Source organism: Aptenodytes patagonicus, chromosome 7 (genome assembly GCF_965638725.1).
Source record: "Aptenodytes patagonicus chromosome 7, bAptPat1.pri.cur, whole genome shotgun sequence".
In the NCBI taxonomy this organism is placed as follows: Eukaryota; Metazoa; Chordata; class Aves; order Sphenisciformes; family Spheniscidae; genus Aptenodytes; species Aptenodytes patagonicus.
Window position 1 is genome coordinate 56,795,528 of NC_134955.1, and position 26,501 is coordinate 56,822,028.

The 26,501-nt window shown below is 42.8% G+C and overlaps 1 protein-coding gene across 3 annotated transcripts in view; it reads right to left on the bottom strand.

Moving 5' to 3' along the window:
* Nucleotides 1–26,501, bottom strand: part of SYNE3 (spectrin repeat containing nuclear envelope family member 3) — a 72,320-nt gene that overhangs the window by 36,137 nt on the left and 9,682 nt on the right. For all 3 annotated transcript variants that reach the window (XM_076345380.1, XM_076345379.1, XM_076345378.1), the window contains exons 2-7: nucleotides 11,586–11,743; nucleotides 8,489–8,661; nucleotides 7,740–8,049; nucleotides 2,495–2,656; nucleotides 1,404–1,748; nucleotides 106–242 (exon numbers count right to left, since the gene is read on the bottom strand). In XM_076345380.1, coding sequence (XP_076201495.1) covers nucleotides 106–242; nucleotides 1,404–1,748; nucleotides 2,495–2,656; nucleotides 7,740–8,049; nucleotides 8,489–8,661; nucleotides 11,586–11,729 — 1,271 coding nt within the window. In that variant the 5' untranslated portion in view covers nucleotides 11,730–11,743. The remainder of the gene's footprint in view (nucleotides 1–105; nucleotides 243–1,403; nucleotides 1,749–2,494; nucleotides 2,657–7,739; nucleotides 8,050–8,488; nucleotides 8,662–11,585; nucleotides 11,744–26,501) is intronic.

Here is a 26,501-nt window from a genome sequence, read left to right on the forward strand (position 1 = left end):
ACAATTGGATGGCATATCACTTTTTTCTTAGGCCTTTGTCAATCCCTTCAATGTCTGAGAGAAGATTCCACCCACCCACCCCAGCATAATCAGACTTCCCACTACCTTTGATACTGCTGTATTGCAGAGACAACACTCTCAGCATGTGGCTGCACATCTTGGGAAAACCGTAGCAGTTCCTTAAGCTGAGCCTTCAGCCTCTCAACCTTGGACTCTTCTGCAGCCAGAGCTGCTCTCGTTGCCTTAATCATAAAAATAATGAACAGATCACACCTCATGTAGTGTCTGGCACATGAAATGAAGAGATAAGGCTGTCTCTCAGGCTATTCACAAGTCCCCTTTCCGCTGCCTTTTTTCCTGTTGTCATGAATATGGACTTTACTAAGGCAGAAAACATTCTCAGAACAGTTTTGTTCCTGCAGGCTCGCTCTCCTCTCCTCACACTGCCCAGCCTCTGCATCTCATCTGCAGGGTTCACTGTTTGAACAGAGAATTACAAACAGGCCCAGTTTCAGTTCACTGATTGCAGTATATAACATGAGATGCATTTTTTGGAGCAGTCTTAACCATGTCTGTTTGCATGAACAGATCTTTCTCAAACACTCATATATACAGAATGTTAATTCTAGGGTGACGTAGGCAAACAAAAACAATAAAAAAGCCATGCAAACGTAGCTGGATTGAACCAGTCTGTATTTTGTGGATCCTTTCTGCATATACTTTTCCCAGCTAGTCCTGCTGAGTTCCAGACATACAAATAGCAATGAAAGGTATTTTGAGAAGAGATAATAAATGCAAAACCAACCCTCAAGAGGAAATGAGTGGTAAAGATTCTTATCTACTTTGTGCGTGACAAACCTTTTGCACTCATTTTTGCAACAGATTGATTTTGGTGTAAATCCTGGATTACTACAGACTTGGGACTTCTTAGGAATGAAGGTGTGTCTGATGGTAAAGGAATACAGGTACCCACCTTACACAGATGAAGGATCTAATATAGAAATAGTCTTACCAAATACCCCAGAAATATGTGTATTTGGGGGGTGGGGGGTGTGTGTATGTATGTATTTGTATATACAGTGAGGCATTATTTTTCCTGCTTCTTTTTAAGTAGAGCAAATTGTGGTGTTTGCTCTGTATCGTGCTCTTCTTGCATATGGTCCCTTTGAACTCAAGATACAAACCCCAACACATCCTCCAACCCTGCTCCCTCTGTGCAGAGTGAGATAAAGGTTAGAATAGTTGATTCCATTGTTGCTATTCACATTTCCTCAGTCTGTTTTATACACAATCACACTCTTTCCTTACCACCTTTAACCAATGGGACTGGCACCTGTTTGATGTGACTATGCATATTCAATGCATGACTGCTGGTTTTAGGCATACAAAGGGTAACAACTCACATTGCATTTTCTCCACAGAGTTACAAACTCATCTTCAGTCTTTTCCCCTTCCCCAGGGTCCAGGTCATTTTCTAGTCTCTGTAGGTCTTTTTTCAGCTCCTGGACATCTGCTTCTAATTGTCTGGCTTGGGACTTGTAGGCACGTTCTGACTGTTGGATCTTGAGCAATCTCTCCTCCTCCTCACTACTCAGCAGTTTCAACTTCTCCAAGGCTTTTCCTAGCTCTTCGAGTTCATCCTTGATTCTCTCAGCTCCGAGTGGGGAGGTATTCTGAATCACCTCTGCACACTGATTTTCAAGGTGCTTCCATTTCTTTCCACCGCTCCTAATGTTTTTGGCAATTTCCTGCAGAAAGAAGTTAAATAAAGATTAGCTGAAGGAATGGGAAGTTGGGGAAAAGGTGAAAGCAGGAGGAAAATAAGACCACCTCTCCTGGTTGTACCTATTTTCTTTTTCACTTCTTATTTCAAAGTAAGTCTTTTTTCAAGTGACCAGAAGCCAGGGTTGGTCATTTGACTGCCTTCTGAGTAATGCTAACTGCCACGATTCTGAAAATATTGGCTTGATTTTCAGAAATGCTTGTCACCTGAGATTCCTGACAAAGAAAACAGAAGCTGTAGGCAGTAAGAAATACTAATAATCAGATCTCTGAGAGATTTAAAGCTGAACAGTTTAAGCAGTGACACCAAAATACTGGATACTGTTCTCAAAACTATTATTTTTATCACCAGCTCTAAACTCTCAAAACCTGTGAGCCTCCAGGCTCTGTTTGGATCATGTTTACCAAATACCATTCATTTAAACAAGTTTAAAGGGCAAGATTCTCAAAGACTCACATAACCATAGGAGATCAGGCTTTAAGAAAAACACAAGAGACCAGCCTGTGACTCATGCTACAATTGGGAGAATGATGTTTACTAACAGTTTTAGGACCTGATACAACTCTTCTCCCTAGCTCATGTTACAATCACCACTGTATTTTGTTTGTGCAAGTCTTTTCTCAAGTACACCCTTGCATGGTTTGAGAAACATATATAGGCATGCAGAACACACAATCCTGGCTCCTTGTCAGAATTATATTGTTTAAGGACCTTCAGTGCCTTTAACTTGTCCTCTGCTGAAGACTTGGTTGCTTCTCCAATGCAGCAGTTTAATCTTTCTGTCACATCATTCAGCCACGATTGAAACTGGTTGACGTTAGCGCTGTACCGCTCATGTTCCTTGGTTATCTTTTCAAGCAGTTTCACTCTGCTCTGTAACAAGAGACATCAGAAGCCATGAGGACAGTGCTTATTTGGCTCTTTTTCCTTTACACTAACCCAGTATTTATAAACAAGAGTCCCTTTCCGCGAGCCCCGATAGCAGCTGGCCTCCACAGGAATGCATAGTTCACCTCAAAAAACAGGACACAAAAGGACATAAGCGCTTGTCCCCATCTCGGTCATGCTGCAGGCTCTCAGTGGCTAATCTCTGAGGAGACAAACTGCAAGGTCCTCTCAGGTGAGTGTCTAGCCTCCCCTTTCCAAAACTTCCTATTCTCTCATTAGAAAAAGAAAAGAGACAGGATACTGTTTCTGGTTTTGACTTTGGGAGACAAGCAGTTATGCTCCTCATGCTGGTTAAAAATAAAGATGAGCACACAACAGATGACTGACTTTGCCCATCTGCCAAAATGAGAATGAAAGAGACTGTGCTAGGGGCATGCAAATTGTTTTAAAGTGTTCATTATTTAAGCAGGCTGTATGGAAAGTGACTATCACCTTCAATCATGTAGCCCAGGAACATTCATACTTATTCAATTAGCAGATCACAAATTATCCTGTGGTGGTATTGCAGACCCTGGAAGCAAATTTAAGCCTATGGGAAGCAGGCTTCATTTTCTGAGTTACTGTGTGTGCACCCTATAACTGACAATCCCTGAACCTACAGGGGCCTGCACATCATGAGTTGCTCCCCGCTGATCCAGTCTGGCACCCCTCAAAACAAGGCAGAGTCACATTTGCTCTGACTATCCTTGTTTGTCAGCTGAAGTTTAGGCCTTGCTGAAGGAAATTTTACACAAATCACGAGGAATCCTGCTCTGTTGTTTCACTAGTATAATATCCAACCTAAGTATTATTTCCTGCAAAATCAGACTGATTTTTTCTTGCCCTTCACCAGTTAGCATAGAGAGCAACTGAGATACACTGTGGTTACATTAGAAAAAAAATTGTTCCTTGTGCAATCCATTTAGTGCTTGCAGCACCCTTGAAAGGCTTTCCTGTCACAGACAATGGGCTGAGTTTCATTTTGTGTAATATGGGACACATCCCGTGCCTCTGAGCAGAGCTTCATCCCAGCTGCCCTCCACAGAGAGTAGGGTGATAGCTGCAGTGGTGGGCAGTTTCAAAGTCCCCCCTGCGTTTCCCTTGTCTCTGTAAGGCTCTGGGCATGTCCCCACACCCGTCAACCTGCCTGAGGTGGCAGTGAGCCATCGCTGTCCTGTCAGCCTTTCTCCAGCCAGACCAGCAGAAGGGTAGCATGAGCATCAGTCACCATGGGATCTCCCATGTGCTGTGGGGTGGTGGTCCCTCTGGGACTTTGCCCTTCACCTTTGGGACAGGTTATGCCCACGGTGCAGTACAAAGCCACCGCTCTCCAGGTGGCATCACACCAGTCTGTGTTTTCCATACTGCCACTGCAATCTCTGCTGACTTGTGCAAATCAAGAGTGAGTCCCCTAAAGTTAGTTGACTTGCTTTGGGACAAAAGAGGGACAGCTAAGGGACAACTGCTTCCCATGGAGGATGAAATGCTGCCCACTTATTAGGGCAGGACCTTTAATAGCACCACCTATGCAAACATGGGTTTGGATGAGACCAAAAAGCAGAATTATGACTGCAGACTTCTGTGGCCAAGACATACCCAGCAGAACACCTCACTTGTTTGCTAAATCCCCTTGCCTTGATTCTCAAATCTGCAGAGGTGCATACAGGTTAAACAATTCTCACCTTGACCTCAAGTTAGGGACTTGAAGAATACAATCTTATAGTGATGTAAATGGGCCAAACATCAAAGTGAAACAAGTCAGCCCAAGCTTATTGATTCCACGGAATTAGACTAATTTGTTGCATTGACAGAAGCTCCAAAGGGAGCAAGTCAGAATAACAAAGCGGAGCTATTATTAAACTCAAAAGTCTTATGCTAATATATAGAGAGTTAAAAAGGAAGTCAAAATGACCCACCCCTGGCCAGGCTATTCAGGCTATTCAGCCAAAACAAAGGAGTGCACAGTTTGGATACTCCTGCTGGTCCACGAGGTCAAGGAAGAGATGCCATGGGTCTGGACAGACTGTCAAACAAAAGGCTTACAAAGAGCTGGCTGAGCCCCCCCTGCCCGCCAAGAGCTTAGGCAGGGAAACTTTCTAAGGATGGCAAATATGGTATCACTTGCTTCTGTAGGGTTAGCTGTTTGGAGAGCAGGACAGTATTAAACTCCATCTCCACATGCACTTGGTTAATGTGAGGAGACACTAAGCAAGGACATGGTCCTGGAAAGAGCGAGAGCACCGACAGGAAAAGAATGGATTTGCCATGGGCTGCTTATCTTGTCTGGGCGGGATAAGCCCAGCCCTGGGTACTCAAGGAGGGTGGACAGAGGCATACGAAACCCTCTCCCCTAAGCTCCCCTTACAGTCAGCAAAGGCAAACAAGCCTCCTCTGGAAGGCAATCTAGAGCACATAAAGGAAGTTTCTGCTTGAAATCCCTCCGTGGCATCTCAAGTAGAGTACAGAAAGCTCCTGTAGCCCTTCCTGGTGCTTTTAGTCTTAGCTCTAGGGTACATGAGGGTTAGCATTATAAATATCTAGGTTTCAGTTAACAGAGACAACATGGACTGAAATTCATTTGATGTGCTCAGGCATATTTGATATATTTGACTAAATATCAACATACTGTATATCATAACTTTTCCTACCATGTTCTGTCATCATTTATGCTAAAACCCAGAATCATCTACCCCTGCATATTGTTATTTTACTAGACAAGGGAAAGCACGTAGGAAATGGCTGCCACATCTAAAAATATCCCTGTCAATGTAATTAAAAGAAAATTATGTGCTTTTAAAATTTGGGAATGATAATGACACGTTAGCACTAAGAAAGAAAAAAAAAAAAACAAAACCCACCATTTGCTCATACCAGAGAAGCAATGTCACAGGCAAACCATTTAAGAAGCACTGTCCAAGAGCTTGCCTTCTGATAGCGCTGGACAACTGCACGGGATCTAAAAATGCTCTTCAAACACAAGTGTGATCTACAAACACCAGTGAGCCTCCTTTGGGAGGCAGCTCAGGCATGCAGCTGGCAAGTCACATTTAGCCTGGCCTCTCATCATGTGAGGGGCCAGAGCAATCCCCTTACAACTCCTGCGTCTCTTTCATTCATTCCTCCCTCCTGTTGGAAACGGTGGCAGGGTTTCTCTAACTAGTGTTATACTTTCCAACATGATTCCCAAGGTGCCTGAAACCTTGGCATTAGCTTTGTTCCCTTCTTTGTTCCATACCTCCTGAAAGAGGGATTTCTTAGCTGGATTCTCTCATTCCATCCTTCTATGAAATGTGGTATTTGTAACCAATGCCAAAGAAAAGCTTTTTCTAGCATCTCAGTTGGCTGGAGACATAAAGACATATTTTGTCTAAGTACTATGAGCCACTTCCTGATCTCATTTACACCAGCATGTATTCAAGTCAGTTAGAGAAATTACACTATGTAAAACCAGTCTCAGAGAGGTCACATTCTGGCTTTGAGTATTCAAATGACTCGTTTGAAAGAACTGCCTTATTAAAATAGCTAATGACTGTCTCCTGCTTCAAAACCAAAGACAGATCTTGGTTAGAAGGGAGTGAATGAGACTTTTAAATGGCAATCTAGATAGACAACACCTGAATTCCCAGGAACCTTCTTACTCGTAAATCCAGTTGCCTTGTAATGAAGAGATCTACCTTTAAAAATAATCAACACTGAGGTGCAAGTCTGTTGGTGGCTTTACAGTCTCTCTGTGGCAGCTGCAGTTACAGAATTTCCAAATATGCTATGGTTTTTGGAGAGACTTATTAGCAGCAGTTTTATCTTTATGGCTAAAAAATATCTGAATTTCATGCTCACAAAAGGTGCCAGCTCAGAGGTTTTTTTGTTGTTTTGGGGTTCAGGTGTTGGGTTTTTTTAAAACAGAGAAAGTATCTATAGAGCAAGCAGAGCAATGGCATGAGCATCCTAACGTTGTTGTTCTTCCAGTGTGATCTGAAGTTAAATTTGTATGACAGCACCCAGGGCGGGAGAGCATACATCACTGTCAGGCTCCACTTCTGGGCTGGGACATAGGTGTGGGAAGAAATAGAAGGCAACATTATGATAGAGGCAGATAGCAGAGCCGATGCAATGAAAATTATTTGTATTTGCACCAGGTAATTCCAGCCTATGGAATTCCTGGAAGCCACTGAGAGACAAAGACTAGATTTTAATCTCTATATGCTTGGGATAGATGTGTCTATATGTATTTCAAATATCCCTTTGAGTATTTCTTTTGATATAGGCTAGTAAGAAACTGAATTAGTCTGCCCATCTGCAGATGTCTGCCCCTCAGCCATGCCACATGGACCAATCCTGTCTTTACCTGAGTTTTAAAAGTGAAAAGTATGAATCTCATCTGAAATCTTCACCCAGGAATAGGGTCAAAGGAAACCCTAGTTCATCATCACAGTGATGTCTTACACCAGCCTATCTAACAACTGTTCAAGCTAGAAGATTACCATCAGGCAAGGATTAGTATCTGTGTGCAGTGAAAATCTTTCAGATACTGGAACTGGCTAGTTGAATTCAGTGTTGGGCCACAGCTGACTCCCACCTCCGTGTTTCCCAGTTCTGCAGGCAGCGAGTGTAGCTCTGGATCTGGACCAACACTACATCCTCCAACAAGGGTGCATGCATGTAAAATTCCCTGGCTCTGGGAATGGGTATTTTGCATCTGGTTATACAAGGATCACTAATGCACTGAAAGATGAGGAACAATTCAAACTTTATACAGAGATGACCTAAACCAATATTCACTAGATCATAGCAAGCAGCTTGCAGTTACTTTACAACATACTATAAAGTACAGTGTGAGAGCATCCCAATTAACAGCTTATCTTGGGACACGATGACTGTTGCAAACAGGCCACTGACTGAAAGAACAGGGGTCCTCAGCTCTGTTTCTTTTTGCAGCCCTACCAGGTAAGCCCCATCACTTGAGAAGCAGATAGCAAACAATACTGTGTATTGGTGAAATCTGAACACCTCCCATACTTTATAGGTGTACCTGAGCTTCTTCCCTGATTCCTTCATATTCCACCCTCATTTTCTTCTGAACATCCTCATCAACGCTGGGGTCACCTATCCTGTTGAACAAGGAAGCAGCTTCCTCTAGCAGCCTTTCCAGCAGGACTGACTGATTTAAGACATCATTCAGCAGAACCTGAGCATGGCTCAGCTGCCACTGCTTCTCCTTTAAGCCAAGCTGCAACTCAATGTCAGGCTCCAAGGTCACCCTCATGTTGTGAATCCATGCGTAAAACTCATCTTGGGCTTTCAGGTACTCACTCCAGTGCAGCCAGACCCACTCAATACGGCTGTTGGGGAGAGCAAGAAAGATGAGTTAGATGAAATTATGATGGGAGCAGTGGAGACTGGCAAGCTCAAAAGGCCTTCAAAGCAAAGGATGAGGTTCTCAGCAATTTTAAGCTGCTCTGACTTCAGAAGGTCAGGATTCACTTCCCAGGTACTCCCTGCTTGGGGAGGAAATATTCTGTACAAGGTCCCTGTGCCTGGCAGAACTCATCATTCAAGACCATGAGATGGGCTGGCTGTGAAGGGAGAGAGCACTGAGGTCCCACCAACCCTCTCTCCCACACAGTCCCCCACATGCTCACGGGACTGGGATTAGCAGTGATTGCCATCTACAATCCAGACAGCAGAGAAAGGCAGGAAGCACTTTATGAAAGCACTGGATGAGACAACTGCCTCAACACACCAAATAGCAGTCTTGTGCAAAGAGTACATTTGTCTTACCTGTGACAGTGAGTAATGTATATGGCTGTCTCTTCCCACAAGGCTTTAATGTCTTTCAGTTTAGATAGTACCTCGTGCTTCTTATCCTCACTGATGCTGCGAAGAGCAGCATCTGCCTTCACAAGAATCAAGTCCATTTTCAAGCTGCCTTCTGGTTCCAGCGCACGTATTTTCTATGAGAAAAACAAATGAGACTGAAAGCATGAAAAGAAAGCAAGCATAACTGTTGCCATTTAAACTTTGTTTTTACCCAGGAATCATGAAGTCCCTGCTGCAAAGCTTCTCCTGAACAGAAAATATGAACTTCTCTTCAGATTTGTTTATTCTTAAATGTCCTAAAGGACTGAACTGAATTGAAAACCATGTAGCAATTGAAAAACATTTTAAGTTAGCTACAAAAACCAGATCATCTTCTATCAAATATCTGCGGCTGTTTCCATTGTGGTTATGAAGTTATAGCACTATGTTGCCACATGCCAGTTTTCTCCCCCCACCTGCCAAAGAGTGCAGAGGCAATCTCCACAGGGTATACTGCAACGTCTCAATTTTAAGCTCTACTACAAGAAATCATGAAGCATATTAAAAAGGCTTCCTATTGCAAATAAAAGTTGGCTCAGAACACAAGCCAAGAGAAATTAACTAGTGGAATTTTCTGCCTGCTACCAACTTTTGCTTTCACCCTAAATTGCTAAGTTATGAATTGGTGAAAACGTGTTTCTTACACAAATTGGAATGCCAGGAACTGAAAGTTAAGCCATCTAATTTTAAGTAGATTCTCTTCCTCTACCCAGAAATGGAAAATCAGCACAACTTCTGTAAAATGTAACAGATTAATTATGTCCTGATTTGGATGTCAGCTATCAGCATGACTTTATCCAGATTTCTGACACCATCAGATTAGCTTTTCTTGCTGTTCTTCCACAAACTCCTGGCAAACTGCAGGCTCTCGAGTTTGAAGGAAGAGGCTTCTACAATGAAAACGCTGAGGGGTTCAAAATCAGCAACTACTTTTGGAAAGATTAGGCCCATCGGATTTGTCCAAAAAAATCACGTCAGTTACTGCAAAGGTGAGACCAAATCACAGGCCTTTGGATTTCCAGTCTCACATTCTGGGAAAAGACTGTCCTTTTGGCATATACACAGCACATCTGCATGTGACGTACAAACAGGTGTTTGGACGAACTATCTACTACAAAAAGTGTGATTAAAAGCATCCAGGAAAGCAGGGCAAAGGGTAGGGCAGAGAAAGAAAATAAAAGCCATAGCTATCACCTGACAGGAAAAATTCAAGAGTAAAGCTGTATTCTAAGCCTGACATTTTTCCAGCAAGTGAAAGCAAACAACAGCCAGAGAGAAAGCAGTGGCTGTACAGGCATTTTTCTTTTTCAAATCTGGTTTCTAAACGATTGCTATTTTTGGCTGGCATTTTCATTAACAAATTAACAGAAAATAAACCACAGGAAGGAAGCATGAAAAAAAAATGGAAGCCAGATGCAAGAAAGGAACTGAAAAATGATCATTAGATTTGAAAATAGCCAATAGGCGAAGCAGTGAGCACATCACAAGGAGACATGAGCTAGGCAGGGAAGCCAGGTGCAGAAAGGAGGCAGGATGAGGGAGCAGGAGGTGGATAAAGTACACACAGGAAGAGAGAACAGACACTTGTTATTCTTTAGAATGATGAATTTCCAAAATCTGAATTGAAAAATTCTTCTAACATGATTTTGTGCATGCTATAGACCTCCTCCAAAGCCCACAGTTCAGGCCATATTAAATCACCACAATCCTCTAAACCTTACATCTTGTTATCTCTGCCATGAATGCACCCCCTTTGCCAAACTACCACTCTCCCTACTCAAGTTCCTGTGTTTCTTGCACGTTTTCTGAGACTGTACATATCATAGTTTTCCAGACAAAAGGAAAGGGTGAAAATAATTTAAGGGCAGAAATAAATCGATAGACCAAGAGGAAATACTTCAGATTTTAATGACTGACATGCAAGTCTAGCCATCATCCATCACTCCATGAACAGTCTTTATATTATGCCAGAGGCAAGATCCAGCCTCCAATGAGCCACAGTTAAGGAAAAAGGCTGAAGACATTGCTGTACCATCATGTAAACTAGCTCATCCTCCATGTAAGTCTGCAGTGGTTTTTTTGGAGTTGTTAAGCTTCAGAAGAGGCAGTCCAAACATGAGTAGGCACACAAAAAGACAGACTTTTGGGTAAATAAGGATGGGAAAGATTTGGCCATTTAATTTAAAGAACAGACTAGTTGGAATTAAAGGTAATACAAGTATAAAAATAGTTTCAATGTTAATCATAGAAATACCACCACTCCCTCTAATCATGAATGGTAGAGATGGGACAAACAGGAGTATTTAATTCTCTGAGACTACAAGAACAAGATACCATCTAATGAAACTGAAGTTAATGAATGTGAAATCACAGTAAGAGAGCAGGCACAATCTGCAACGGGATCTCTGTGAGAAGAGTTATACAAGAGATTAAGTAAGAACAGAAAAAAATGAACACGTTTACCTTTTCATTAGACAGATTATAAAGGGGAGCTGTAAACCCTCTTATCATCAGGGTTTATGGAAAAGGACAATAGGATTAGTCTGGAACAGCCCATTACTAGGACACTGCAATCTTTCTCTATCAGTGCCAGAGTTCTGGAGGAGACGGAACACTACTATGATCTGATTCTCTCGTGCTACATGCTGGACTTCTGCAAATCCCTACCTGGTTATTTCAAGCAGCGACTCAATTGTTTCAGGTTTGAGCATGCTCATAGGAGAGCGTAAACATTTTAACCTGCCAAACCTGCTGCTAGTCTTCCAAATCAGTCTGAAAAGCTTAGAAGCCTGTGATATCAAATTGCCATCCTCTTTTTCTACAATGTCTGTAAACATTTTGCAGATGGAAAAATTAGAAAGAATACTGATGTAAACCCATCCACACAGAACCAATATTCCAGCAAACAGGGGCAGCTGATAGTTTCCTAATGGAATACTCCAAAGCTCACAGCAATAACTGCTGTAAAAATGGCAGCAGTGACAGCCACCTCTGAACTGGTACATCACTCTTCCCTTACCTCAGTCTCTCTCAGTCTGGCTTCTAGGGCAGATCGAGGTCCCTTGGTGTTGTCATTGATCCTCAGTCTCTCTTGGATGGCCTTCATCCAAGCTTCTGCATTCTCCACACTACTGTCAAATTCATCCTGTAGCTGCTGAGTCATTGCATTCGAAGAAGCTGGAAGGATAAGAAACAAGGAAGTAAGTAGGTTTTGGTTAAGACCTAAACAGGAATGCATTCAAGGCAATCTAAAGGAGCAAGGGAGAAAAGCTAATGATGTCGTGACTTTCTTTTTTAATGCTAATACCAAAAAATGTGGCAGTATCGCGATTCAGTCGAGCACAGAGAACACATTCACACTACAGCTTTCCCAAATGAAAATATACCAGGAAACAAGAAGAAGGTGGGGAACTGTGGGAGGCTCCATTACAGTAAACAGATTTAATTCAAAGCTTTCAAATTAGATTAATCTGGTGTTTGTGGTGTATTCCAGATCGGCTACACCAATCACAAACACTTTCTGTCTTTTCCCAGAGCCTGGGCAGTACAAAACTCTCCCTATGCCCTTCCAGAGCACTTCAGCATGTGTTTAACTTAGAGGTATATAAACCCTTTAAAACTGGTGAGATCAGGATCAGATGCTTAGGCCCTCAGTTAACTTGTTCTGCTGAGACCATGGAGAAATTACCCAAATGCACGTGCAGCGAGTCTGGGATATACAGACACAACGGGAATTGGCCAGCAACTGCCAAGATGAACAACTCACAAGCTATCACAGAGGAAAATCAACACTTAGGGATTTCTTCTTTTGCCACCTCTTTTACGCCATATCAGGCTCTAAGCTTTTTGTTTTCCCCTCCCTCTCTCTTGTTGCCTCTTCCCAATCAGGGGGCAGGTGTGATGGTTGCTTGCTCTGTTGACCTGCTCTTGTGTCTTCTCTGCTTAGAGCGGAAGCTCTCTGCTGCCCAGATGGCCTCCTTTGTGCCTGTACAACAGAGGAGAGCCATCCTACGCTCGCCCTTAGGCACTGCCATACTCAACTGGACTAATAAGGATGCATTATAACAAAGCCCCCTGTAGGTCAGCTCCGCTGAAGTGAACAGAGAGATAGCCATTGACATTAAACGGTTTTGGATCACATCCTACAGCTACTGGCAGCCCAGCAGTCAGTGTGTCTTGTAAATTAAAATATTCTTCCTCTTTGTTATTGATCACTGAAGTACTTTTGCAGCACAGAGTTTGAGGGTTAATTACTGAACCCAAGTTTGTTGTGCAGAATTCAGTTTCACACCAGCCCCCTCAGTTTCCATGAGACAATTCATGTGGAAGAAAGTGCTTGGTGTGAGAGGCAGAGCATGGCTCTTGGCAAAGCTGGAACAATGGTGTTTTGTAACCACTTTAACTCTCGGCCCCTTAGTCTTTACAGGGGAGAGCCATCCTGCTTCTGCCCACTGGCAGAAAGCTTCCCACCACCCTGCTGATGTTCCTGCATGAGGTAAAAGAATTCATGCACTATTAGATGTCCTCCCCCATAGCTCCCAGTGCATTTTCTTCTACATTAGGCCAGAGAAAACAAGACGTGAGTGTTCGCAACACTGATGTCTGGCAACAGAAAGTCTAAATTGTTGCTTCCCAGCCTTCAGCAGGCTTTATGCTCAACAGGTCCCAGAACAGAGCAAGAGAACTGCACCTACAGAGCAGCTACTGCCCTACTCACGGGGATTACTGGAGCAGAGAATGGGTCAGACCTCCATGCGCAGACAAGCGGAGCTGCATTTGCATGGAAGAGGGAATTCCTCCCTAAGTGGGAGATGTCAGATGGGGCAGAATCCAAAGCTGTAACTCTCAGAGCTAGAGGGCAGTTCTAAAATGTGTGACCTCACCTTGAAAAGATGAAAGAATAGAACAGGATGTACTGGATTTAGTGAGGGTGGTGTGGCATGGGGCAGCTACTCCCTCTCTCAAATACAAATAATATGACAGGATATATAATTAAAGCTCAAATCATTGACTTACATCACAAGAGTCCTAAGGATGAAGCCAGCTAAAGGAGTAATGTTATTTTTCAGTGGATTGCTAGATAGCTGTGTCCTTCTCCAACTAAGACTGGTCCAGAACTGACGTTTCTGAACTATAATAATCCAATCCTTAGAAAAGAGCACACATCTCTTTGCAGCTGACTGATCAACTCATTTTCACATTAACATTTCTCATTATATCCAGCAGCCATAGAAGGACTGTCCCCTACAACTTTCTCGGTTACATACATACATTTCTGGGCAGTTTCTGAATGTGCGAGTGTAAGTTGTGGCGGTTCCAGTTATGCTATTGTGAAACAAAAACTCATGGTACATACAAAGACTCTGATGAGGGGTGGCATTCATTTCCTAGGAGAGGCTTCTATTCCTGGCAACATCCATATCATATTTAAAACTGGCTTCAGGACTCCAGTCATGGAGTAGCCAATACCGAACATTACGTTATCCTAGTCCTATTTCTTACAAAAAGTAGAGGGCAAACACAGTTAAGAAGCAGTGGAAAACCTTCTGCCACCTAACATAAAGAAAACCCCACTCACACTCTGCCCTCATGCTGCTCTCCTCTGAGCAGAAAGATTTTCTGTCCAAAAACTACAGATATACAGACCCCCATCCCACACACAGGCATTCCACCTAAGCAGCCAACGCAGGAAGTCATGAAAAATGTTATTTCAATATTAAGATCACCAGTTTGCAAAGGAAGAGAAACACTTTGTAACTCCAACTGCCTGTATAACATCGTTGACTGATTTTGACCAAGTAATTCCTACACCTAGCACCATAAAGACAATTAAATTTAGCACGGACTCTGACCCAATGCCCAGGCGGATTTCATGGTAACCTTATGACCTGCAAAACCTGACATGGGTTGGGCTGCCTGTTGAGACCAACTGTGTCCTGTCCTCCCTCCTTCCTTCACGCTGGGCAGCCGGACCCTGGCTGAAGCAATCAGCTACAGTGTCCCAGCTACTTTTGTTCTGGAACTCGCACACCCTTCCCAGGCATTAAAGGCATGGGTTGATATCTGCAAGGAAAAAGTATGTTTTCTGATTTATTTTCTGCTTGGGAGGAAGAACAGCTGTTGACTCTATATGAAATTTAGCAATATCTGTAATTTCTTTGCAAATGCTCCTAAAGCTGGGATAAGTGATTACTGGATAAGTGTTAACGAATCAACAGTATTTACCCCATTTCTGCTGCATCATTGGGACTAAATGATTGAGTAGTACTTCTGGACATGAAATACAGGGCTCTGATCAGTACAAGAAATACAAAGGAGACATAGCAGCTCCTGGAACAGACCTGAGCTGTTCAGCTGTGCAAAGCGAGCATTCACAGACCAACCTGCAACAGCAGCAGACCATTAGGGCCACCTGTACTGTGGTGCGAGAGCCCCAGGCTGTGTCCCAGGCCACAGGCTCAGTCGCTAGGACCCACTGTGCCAGGGAAAGCCTCCCCTTAATCACAGGTGTGATCCTCTTGAGCAATTTGTACAAAATTATTTTTATCATAGTCATTTTCAAATGCATGTAGCTGTTCAAAACAGCTTTTCATTTTAATGCCACTTGAATCGGTATATTAATTCATACCGTGGAAGGCATATTTATACTGCAGAAAGCATTTAGGATCTCTATACATATGTTACTAAATGAGGGTAATAACTATGCCTAAGCAATTCTGGCATAGATAATGAGACGCTGATAAAAACCCCAGTTTCATTTGTCCAAATGCAATAACAGTCACTTAGTAGAGGTAAGGAAGAAGCATATTTCAAGGTGCTGAGCGTAACTGATCCAGGACAGCTCCTGCAGCATGTCCAGAGGTTATTAAAAAGCATATTTCAGGAACAGGAAAATGTAAGACACAGCTCCAAAATCATTAAGCTGAACCTCTCCCACAACGCTAGTCTTCCTACCTTCTCTGAATCACCCTCCATGGCCCCCAAAACACTGGTCGGCAGTGTCTGGGTAGGCACATGTGTTTCAGTGCCACAGAGGGCATGATGCCTCAGCCCTCGCCCAGTTGCTCTGCCAGACCCACTGCACACCTGCAGCACAAGTAGGGCTTGTACTGGGCCGCCTGCAGCTTGGTTACCATGCACGGGATATCTGCACCTTTGGAAGAGGGGAAGATCAACTCCTGTGGCAACACACACATGTCTCAAGTCAGCATTACTCCTCTGCCCGACTCTCATCCAGGTGCAAAACCATTCAGCGAGGAGGGAAGTGAGAGGACTGTGATCCGCCACCTGTTCCCAAACTCCCCGAGGAGAAGGGGCAGCTGGCAGGGTGCTGGGGCACACACGCTGTCCCCCTAGGTTGCCCATGGCCACAGGCTCAATACCCCGACATGAATTAATGAGAACCAAAGCAACAGCAAGCTGGGTTTTGCTTATAAAATCTGCTCAGCTCCCGAGCTGTGCCCTGTTTGTGTTGGGCTGGGCTGAAGACAAGAGATACAGAGGCAGCCTGGTATCAGCTCTGGTCTTGGAGCTGTCTCGCTGAAAGAGCAAATAAATTAATCAGCTGACTGCTCTGCATTATAGTTCTTGGAGCCACTACATGGTAGCAGCGCCACTGAGGGACGTGGAGATGTCTGGGTCTCCACAGCAGACCCCAACACAGTGAAAGGCACAGGTCGTCCTCCACGTGATCCACCCAGCACTCATGGGGCCAAATTTCTCTGAGCACTTCTTCCTTAAGTACAGCTACTTCAGCAATCTTTCTAGTGCATCTAATAACTCCCACTAGGATATACGAATTTACTTGTTTACTATTTGTAATGCACTACTGAGAGGTTTTAAAGTTATTTTGCAAGTGCAGTGTCTTTTTGTTAGGATTATCCTATTATTTTGCAATGTTTCCTAACATATTATTTTCTCTCTGCCAAGTCATGCTGCCTTATTTTTAAAAAAAAAAAAAAAACAGCTTCTTAAAACGTTTCTCACAACCACTCCTATTTTAAACATTCTTTTAAACCTTACATTTATAAAACACAGACTTTAAAATGGTTTCAATATGTTTTGGATTCCTATATTCATGTACTAGTTGACTAGTTTCCAGAACCCAGTTCTTACAAAAATAAAAGTACAAAAATGCTCCAGGAAATTCAAATCACTCACCGTTAGGGAGACTGTTTTCCAATTATTGGAATCCTTCAAACTTTTCATAACCCTTTCCACTTGGTTCTGGGATTGAATGTGGAAAAAAAAGATTAAAAAAAACCCCAACACTGGACTGTGTCAAATTTTATACAAATGCATGAGTGTGGAAGCAATTTTGGTTCTGGGAATTGTATCTGGGATAATTTAATAACTTTTCAGCTTCCCTGGATACCATAAAGAGAGCTCTGAGAAGGAGCAGAGCTGGGGAGCTCTGACCCATCTGCTTCAGGCTGGAGCGGAGGGTCAGTTGTTGGCACAGATCACAGAGAGGCGAAGCACTGACCATTGTCTTTCCAAAGCTGAATATTCTTGGTCTGCTCCCGGAGGAGTTCTTTTGAATCACGTTACCAGTAGCTGATGCTTTGCCAGCCAAGGGACTGAAAGCCTCCGGGGAGCCGCACCCACTTAGAGAAGAGTTAAACTGCCTGAGTAGGTGCAGAAGCCCTCAAGGGTGCAAATAAAAGGTGTAGTTATTTCCAGCATAATCTTTTAGAGGCTCAAAACATTAATCTTATCACCCTGGCCATCTTCCAACACAGCCTTTTCCTGTGTTATTTGCAGTGAATGTTTATGACAGCCAGCAATTGTTTGCCCTAATTAACGAGCTAGAGAATAAATAGTTTTTTGGAATAAACACATCCATATCCTAGTTACAAGCATCTCCTTCAACCAAGGAATGCTAACATCATGAGTACATACAGCACTCATGCATATCATAACCATTTCCTTTCCCCTACAAAACAATCCATAGGAAGCCTATGGCTAATGCAAGACATTCTGCCACAACGTGATCACACCTGGCAATTTTCTATCTATTTGATACAAAAACCTGAAAAGCAGAGAGAAAAAAAAAATGCTTGTAAGACATCCTTTGCACAGACTAACTCCGAAAAAGCCTAATTTTTTTCAACCATTTGTTTAAAGATTAATTTCAGACTTTGGTGAGAGCCAGTGCAAATGGGGTATCTTTTTGCTTTATAAGAAAGCTGTAGAAAATATATAATTCCCAGGTCTAAAAAAAAAATTTCCTAAAAAAGAAATAAAAACTTTAAAATAGTTCTATTTCTGAATGGAATCATCATGTGCAAGTAAGGCAGAGCTGGGTCCTGGGGTTATCTTCCCTTTTAGTATCAGCAGCGACAATCAGTAGATCTGACCACAGCATTTTTAGTTTTGATATTTTAATCTTCAAGTTGTTTGAAAGTAAAAAGTGTAAGTGAGGACCCTTAATTACAAATCTCTCCCCACTCCATGCACTCCACACACACACTTCTGCATCCCCAGGTCACTCTAGTGTTGAACTTTATCTTAAGTTTTACTGAATTTTAGGTTATGAAATAATCAACTATAAGAACATTTTGATTCCAATAAGTTAGCCCCTATGGTAGCGTTATGTATAGGTCGCTGTGTTACTTATTATTTGAGGCTGTGTTGCTTGAAGTCCCTATTCCCTATTCTCTGGACTCTCTAGACCATAAACAGAGCCCCTAGGTTCTACTGTATACGGGATGAGTTATTTGACAACCTGGCAAGGTAGATATCTAGTTGGCCAACTTGGCAACAAAACCTACTTTTAAGGTGTCCTGAAGTGAACTGCCTTCATTATAATACTAAAAAACACACCCACAGGTCAAGAAGACCCTTGCCCAGGTGAAGACCCTTCCCCTGCGCAAGCGTAGTAACAGAAGAGAATGACATAACCAATATTACAATTATATGTAAATCACTAACCAATCATTGCAACTGGGAGTGTACTACCTTATAATTTTTGTGTATAAATGTAACGGTGATCTAGCCATAGGTGTGCTTGATTTGTGGAATTCCACCTTGCACCCGGCATCGTAATAAAGAATGCCTGCTTTCTAAAACTCCTAAATTGAGTCTTAGAGAGTTCATCATCTGCTGACTTATGGTAGCACTAGGAGACAGGCTGGTCTACCATGATTCAACTAGGTAAGTAAAATGCAGGGTTTAGTACTGGTCTAGAACTCCTTTTTACCACCAGGGAGACAGCGTATCCATACTGGATATCTGTGTGGTTTAGATTTTTATCTTCTTTCCCCACATTACTGAGGTATTAAACAATCTTTAGAGCATTTATTCTTTCAGCCACCCTGGAGAGTGAGGCTATCTCTATTCCCTTTATAGGTAACATCTCAGGTTCAAAGGCACTTTGTTTCTTGCCTGTAGGCAATAAGGAAATACTTGAAAGGACAAGAACAAAATAGGTAATTCAAGTAATAAACACCGCAGACGGTGATTTTCAACCTTTTCTAATAGTATACCTTCAATTTTCTCTACAGAGATGCACATCTCTGTTTAGTGACTTTAAACTTAATGACAAGAGGCCTGTGTTTCCTAGTTACTGTTCACAGACTCTTTAGTTTGGGAAATCACAGGTTGAACACCTCTGGTCTAGAACTTCAACAGAGATTCTTCAGATGCAGGGTATCTGCTTTGGAAATTGCCCCTGGAGGGTACCTGTGGGCTTACCAGCAATCTACATCTTGTGAACTTGTCCCCAGCTGCTGAAGTAGGCTAGGTTTCAGCTTCGCTGAGCTTCCTAAGAGTTTTACCATCAGTCAGCCAACGAAAAAGCGCTGCAAGCCAAAAGCATTAGTCTCACGGTCTCTGGAGGCTAGAATTTATGTATTTAATTACCTTCCACTTGTCCTCCACAGACTGCACGATCCCTCAGTACTGGGTGCCAGTCACAGCACTGATATACTGACTAATCAACCTCTGTGGTATCTGCCTCCTGGCTAGACATCAGTGAAAAATTCAGAGTGAATAATGTATCTGATAAATTGTTCCTCTTTTGCTGGTCATATATTGTGTACGGACAATCTCATTTTCTCAAAGGTGTGGTTATTCCTAACTATTTGCCAAATATATTCTGCAAATTAGTTTTGCTCTGTAGACTATTCCCAAGTAATTCTTCCTTGCGATTGTTAATACCCCAGCTGCGCTGTTTAATTTTGGTTTGGCATCACAACCCTAGTAAGAAATTGTCTGTCTTCCCTGGCTGGCAGCGGCTCCTCTCATTTGTGTGCAGTTTGTCACACGGCAACTCCCGAGGGCCATTTTCATATTCAGGACCCCAATGTGTTAAGCCACATACAAAGAGTGTGCTTTCACAGCACCCTGCGGTGAGCAGAACTGCCCTACAGTTAAAAGGATAATACCTCTGTCCCAAAGAGTTACAGATGACATGTCAGAAGGGGTTCAGCAACAAAAGCAGGGTGTCAGTGTGTACTTAGGGACACGGAGTGGTGAACGGAAGAAAGGGCCGTTAGCGACTGCAGCTGCATTTCCAGTGCTCTGTGCAAGCTGTGGTGGTTCCACCAACCATGTCCTCTGCCTACCCCTTGAAGGCAGAGATACTCAGAAAGAGATCCTCAAGCCCTGCTCGAGCACGTGGCCTCAGCACGGGGCCTGCGAACACGGTGGGACTCAGAAGTGTGTCTCGCATCAGGAGAGAAGATTCATTGCACTGAACCTCAGGCTGCCAGTGGGACACCTTGAGCTAGGAGCCCTGCGATTCCCTGGGGAGTCAGTGCGAGAGAGGGGCACTTCCAAGCAAGGATCCATGCCAGAGGTGGGACAACTTGCCTTCTCCAGGAATCCCATGTCCTGAAGAGGCCAACAATCATAATGTGGGTGCTCAGAGCTATGGGGCATCAATCTCTCTACGAGTCTGCATCCTTTCCTCTTCCACATCCTTTCCTCTTCCACCTAACTGTTGCACATTTGGATCTAGAGGGTTTTGTGCGTACAATTTTTTTTCCTCTTACGAAACCAGTGTTAAATTTTATTTGACCATCAGCCAAATGCCTCTGCCTCTGAGTAAGCAATTCTGTGCAACCTGGGAGCCCTAAGCACACAGCTTTTAAAGTAATAAACCTTGTAAGTCAAGTATTTACTAGAAATGTTTGTTAGAAACAGTCACTTGCAAGTACTTAACAAGTATACTCTAAGGGCACAATGTCTTTTGTCCCCTTTAGAAGAACAGCTGAAGGACTAATTCCCCAAAACATAAGATTTCTCGGATATATCTTTCAAAACATTATCACTAGGATGAGGCTAATGAGATACTTATATGGAAGAAGTGAGACTCGTTGGAATTAAAAAAAAAAAGTAGTTAGCAAGTAGGACAATACTCACTTTAAATACTGAAGTTGTTGATTAAAATAAATGAGTGCTTTTCATGGGATCAAAGCACATGATTATGGAAAAATTAGCAGATTTTAATTTGTATGGAACAGGAAGATCTGTTTATATAAAGTGACCACTGCAAGAGCTAAACCCTTGAAATGCTGTCAAAAACATACAGCAGGGTAAGTAAAGCTAGACTTAAACAGCCAGCACTCTGGACATAATTTAAAGTAATATTTGCACTAAGCTGATAATGCCAGGCTTTATATTGCAAAACAGCACTGGTTTGTATTCAGACAAACTCATGGGCCAACAAGGCCTGCCTGTGTCCCAAACAAAATGCACTACTGGAACCGCCAGCAATCTCATTGCCAAGCTCAGAAACAAAGAAGAACACTGCAAAACAGTGGTTCTAAATTAATTTTGAGGGGTTGAGAACATTTCTGGGATTGATAAAACAGGCTGCTTTCTCATGACTCATTTTTGCCTGAACTATTGCAGTTTCCATGCGTCTTAGTCACCCTCCCACTGTGCGTGCTCGCCAGGCACTGTGGGTTAAAGAGCAAGATCGCATCTCTGCTTTCAATTGCAAAGACCCCTCCCAGCAGCCGCTGGCGCACAAGCGCGCTTCCGGTCCTGTAAAGAGACCAGCATTGCCACAACTCCAGTGCTCTGCGTAGCCCAGGATTTCACAACAGGGATGAAGATTCCTCCGAGATGAAGCAGCACTGCCTTCTTAGTAGTCTTTTTAGCCTGACTGGGGACTGAAGTCCTATGGTTTATAAACCTAAAGGGGATTTGAACCTCCTCCTACTGAGATTAATCAAAACCAAAACCAAGAGTAAAGTGGCAGCAGGACCCAGCAGAGAGCCATGTTTGTCAGCAGTCCACCTCCAGTGAGGAGGACCAGAGAGTTATTTAAAGCTGTGATCACAGATAATTACCGTGCTGAGCAGCGAGAGTAAAGCCGATGCTTATTCTTCACACTCTTACATCATCCACTTCTAATTACCTTTTAGAAATAGAATACTACAACCTAGTAGTTGTATTTTGGTTTGTAGAATACTACAAACCAAAGCTCTTTTTTTTCCTGTGGACATCCAAAAAGATGAGGCAGCTCAGCTCTGTTTAGACCGCACTGGGATCTCAGGGCCTACTTCTTCTCAGCAACTTTGAAAATCCCACCCTAAATATTACGGGACAGATCTCTGGGGCTGCCGGTTGCCCGAGAGCTAACGCAGAGATACATTCAGCTGAGGATTTGCACACACAGGCTGGCATATTTGGCAAACATTTCCTGACAAATGTGTCATAGCACTAACGATTCTCAAACACCTGAAATAAGGAAAAGGTGTAAAGACATAGATTTTCATAACCGAGTAATATATAATTCTTCTACAAGGAGTAATATACATCATGGCACAAACTTAACTTTGATCTGAAAGAAATAATAAACTTTCCTAAGTAGTCTCCAATGCCATCTTTTAAAGATATCACAAACACTTGTTATATTTTAAAGGCATTTCATGTAACTGAAATTTTCCCCAGATATTTCCTTTGAATTCATAGATCAGGGCTCAGCAGGTACCTTGCTAAAGGTTGACTCAGAAAACAGGAGAAGCAGGTTATCACCTTCCTGGAGGAAGATGCATTCGACTCTGTGATAGGGGACCACTGCTAAACCACAACACAACAGAGCCTCCAATAATCAGACATTTTGTGCGAAGGGCTCAATGAGCACAATTTAAGCGACAATGCTAGATGCAAATTATACTCCCTAATTAAAAAAAAAAAATACTCCCTAATTAAAAAAAAAAAATTGAATTTCTTTAATCTCTTTTTAACATATTGCATACACCCAGGTCACATTTCAACAGTTGTATATGGGACCTTAAACCCACACTACTTAACGAACTTCAGGGAAAGGATCTCAGCCGTCCCAATTTGGTGAACATTTGGGGGCTGTAAAAGCTGATACCATGTCTTGAGTGCCAGCAACACTTCCAACAGATACTCTATCAATCAACTTCACTGGCTGTCCCTTATCTCCAACCCTTGCGGTGAGCACCGTGGCAGGGATATTTTCACTTCTTTTTTCCTGCCTTACATGAAGGAGTTCCCCATCCTGGCCTCCTGCTCACAAAACAGTTTATCAGGCCTTATTTCGTCGCACAGGGCCCTCGCCCTTGGATCCTCCCAACCTCCCCACCACCACCTTGCAGCACTCGCACCAAGCAGGAGGCGAGGCGTGGGCCTTCTCTGGAGACAAGCGCGCGAATGGGCTGGTCTTTGTGCGTGTCACCAGCAACCAGCCGGGTGCTGCCGGAGCAGCCACTTATTTCTATCTCCTTTTCATTATAATTCAAATCCTTGAAATTTCAGGGAACTTAATATCTTTGATGCTTCTAACTCTCTGGCAGATTTAATGGAAAGTGAAAAATGAGTTCAAAAAGTTATTAGGAGCCAAAAGATACAGACACGCCACAGGGTCATGACCATCTCACTTCCTTATGAAATAAAAGTAACAAACCTTGCAAAAACCTTACCAAAATTGTGGGAATTCTGGAAAAAAGGGCAGGTAAAAGTCTGTGGCGATTTCAAAGTCCCCCGATGGGTTTCCAGCTCAGCAAGTGCAATCCAGCCTGCCCTCCGCTGGGCGTTATGACAGCGGTTCGGCACGGCTGGCAGCACGAGCAAGGCTGGCGCAAAGAGAAACTGGCGGCTTCCTCCTTACTCATGTTGGGGGCAGCACAGGATTTCCTCTCTGCCTCCTACCGCGTGGTAGGAGCAAAAGAGGGGATGACAATCTAAAGACGTATCAGACCAGAAAAAAGGAAAAGAAAAAAAAAAAAAAAAAAAAAGAGAGAAAGAAAACCAGTGCAGCATGCTGCCACTGTTTGAAACGTAGGTAAGATTTAAATAGCAATAATCCCCCGAAACTATCTAGTTCAGGTCATCAACTAACAAGCTGGTTAGTTCCTGTAAGGCTTAATGCTTGAAATTATTATGCCTGACAGATGTTTGCTGAACAGGAATTAGTCCAGAATACGCAGCACGAAAACCAGCAAGAAGCAAAAGTGCAGACAGGTACATGTCAGAGCTGAGATTCTCAGAAAGCATTAGCTCAACCTCTAACACAATAATAATTTTCCTTTCTACCCACTTTATCTTCTGCTTCTTTTTTACTCTTGGCTCCCTAGCAGGAGATTCCCTTCACGGACTGACACACTAATCTAGATTCCGCTCTCAGTTACAGCTGAGCAATGTGAAGAAGAGGTTAGCCGGTATTTTCAGGCACTACCACTGCTGCACAATTTGGCTGAATGGAATACCCTTTGTAGGCGTTAGCTCTCTCTCGTGATGGAGCACAGGATGAAGTCTCCGTTCCTGATTCCTCAAAACTATTGGAAAATATAAAGCAGCATTTTCCCCTCAATTAATTATGATCCCTCTGGTTACACCTGCTGTTAGACATTCAATGACATGAAACCCACTGGTTTGGTCTACTCACCCGCTGCTGTTTGCATCATCCTAATGGTGTAAATCTAGTTAATATACTCCAGGACCTAGCCAGATCCCACTTACGCTTAAGCTAGTGCAAATCCAAAGCAAGTCTATATGGCCACCAAATCTCTCTAGTTTTACAGTTGCTGTGTATCATAATTTGTACTACACTAAGCAGCATTTCCAGGATTAGAATAAAAGTAAGGAGGAAAGATAGAGAAATCAGTGAAAACAAAATGTGGGGAAAAAAGTTGGCTCAAATTCTACTTCCAAATTAGTTACAGATACAAACGGGGATAAAACTATGAACCTCTCCACCCATTGCAGGGGCAGAATCAGGCAACACAAGTGAACAGCATGGGGAAAAACTGAAGAGAGGAACAAAGATGGGATGAAAATTTAGGTGGAAGAACAACAATGGGATAGAAACTGTCGATCAAGCTAACCCTGTGAAGTTACTAATACAGAGGATTAACTGAAGACCAGTAGCCTTAGCTAGGCTGTGATCCCCATGGGCAATGGTGACCCCAATGCAGCCAACCAAACACGGAATTTTGCCACCAATGGTGAAAAAAAACAAGGGATGGAAGAGGAGGAACATCTTAGGGAGTTAGCAACGCTGTCAGTACCTCTAGAGAGGGAATTGATATACCAGCTGTTTTCTAACTGTCTTGTTAGCCTTTTGCTAACATGAATAATCCTTAGAAATGATAAGAACATTTCAAAACACATCAGCCTGCAGACTAAAATATATGATACCTGGGGGAATGCAAACTGGAGAGCAGTCCATTTATCTGAAAGTCATATCAGGGTTGATTTAGGATTGTGTTGCTGTTTGAATGGCGGAGTTTAAAATGCCTATAAATGAATCCCTTCACACGCTTTTCCCGTTCTCTCTCTCCTGTGGTAAATCCCATAGTCACTGTAAATTTGCCATAGTCCTTTTAAAAAAAACAGGACTGAAACTACTAGTACTGAGGAAGCAGCGCATATACGGCTAACATCAGCTACACACAGCAGCTTCTAAAACACACTAAGAAGTGGTCTCTTTGGATGGCTAACCTAGAAAGCAAAGGAACCCAGCAGCTACCCTGGTGAGTACAGACAACCACAACCTGGAGGATCAAACTAACAGCCAGAAATGCAGCATTCCCCATAAAACTTTCAGTAAGTTAGTATCAAAATATATTTTAAATTTATAAATCCTAGATTACCACTTGAGCCTAATTCCCTTTAGACCAAATTTAATTTTACATTTTTCCATATTTTAAAAGGAAACTGCAGTTTCAGCAAAATATTCCAAATGTTCCCACATTGACCTGTCATTCCCTTCCTTCCCATACAAAGAACACTATTTTCAGTTTCAGTGAGGGATGGAACAATATTTTTCCCACCCTTCAGGCCAACTATCATTTCTGTTGTGGTAGTGGAAAGCATTTGAATGGCCCCTTCTTTAGCCTGACATCTCTATGTTCAAATATGGATTCAATTACATCTGTAAGAAAACCAGTTGGATGATCTTAGATTACCTGACAGTCTGTAGGCACTGCAAAGGAAACATATTTCTGCAAACCCAGTGCAGCCCATGGAGTTAAATGACTACATTGCCCCACCGATTAACCTACTGTACTTAAGTGATACTCCGGACAGACTGGCCTCATTGCCCACTAATCATCTGCATCTTTGAAGAGCCAGTGAGGTACCAGACTGCTAACTGTTTAGGAGACAGAAATTGTCATTCCAGTAGGGTTACAAGAGTTATAAATTATAAAGCATCATCTGAGTTCTGACAAAGAGCTATGAAACCCCTCAGATAGGAAACAGAGCAGCAGCATAAAAAATTTTTTTCCAAGACAATCATTACGACTGTGTTATATATTCTTACTACTCTGCAGAGGCTCAGGTCCTAGATGTGAACCAGCACTCCACCATGCTGCAGGTAGCACGTGTGGAGCAGCGGTAGCATCCCCAATTCACCAAGGTTACTGCTGAGGCAGAAGAGAAGCAGCAGAATATGGATAACAGAGAGAGGGGGAACACACAGGAGCAACAACACAGTATTAGTCAGCGTGAA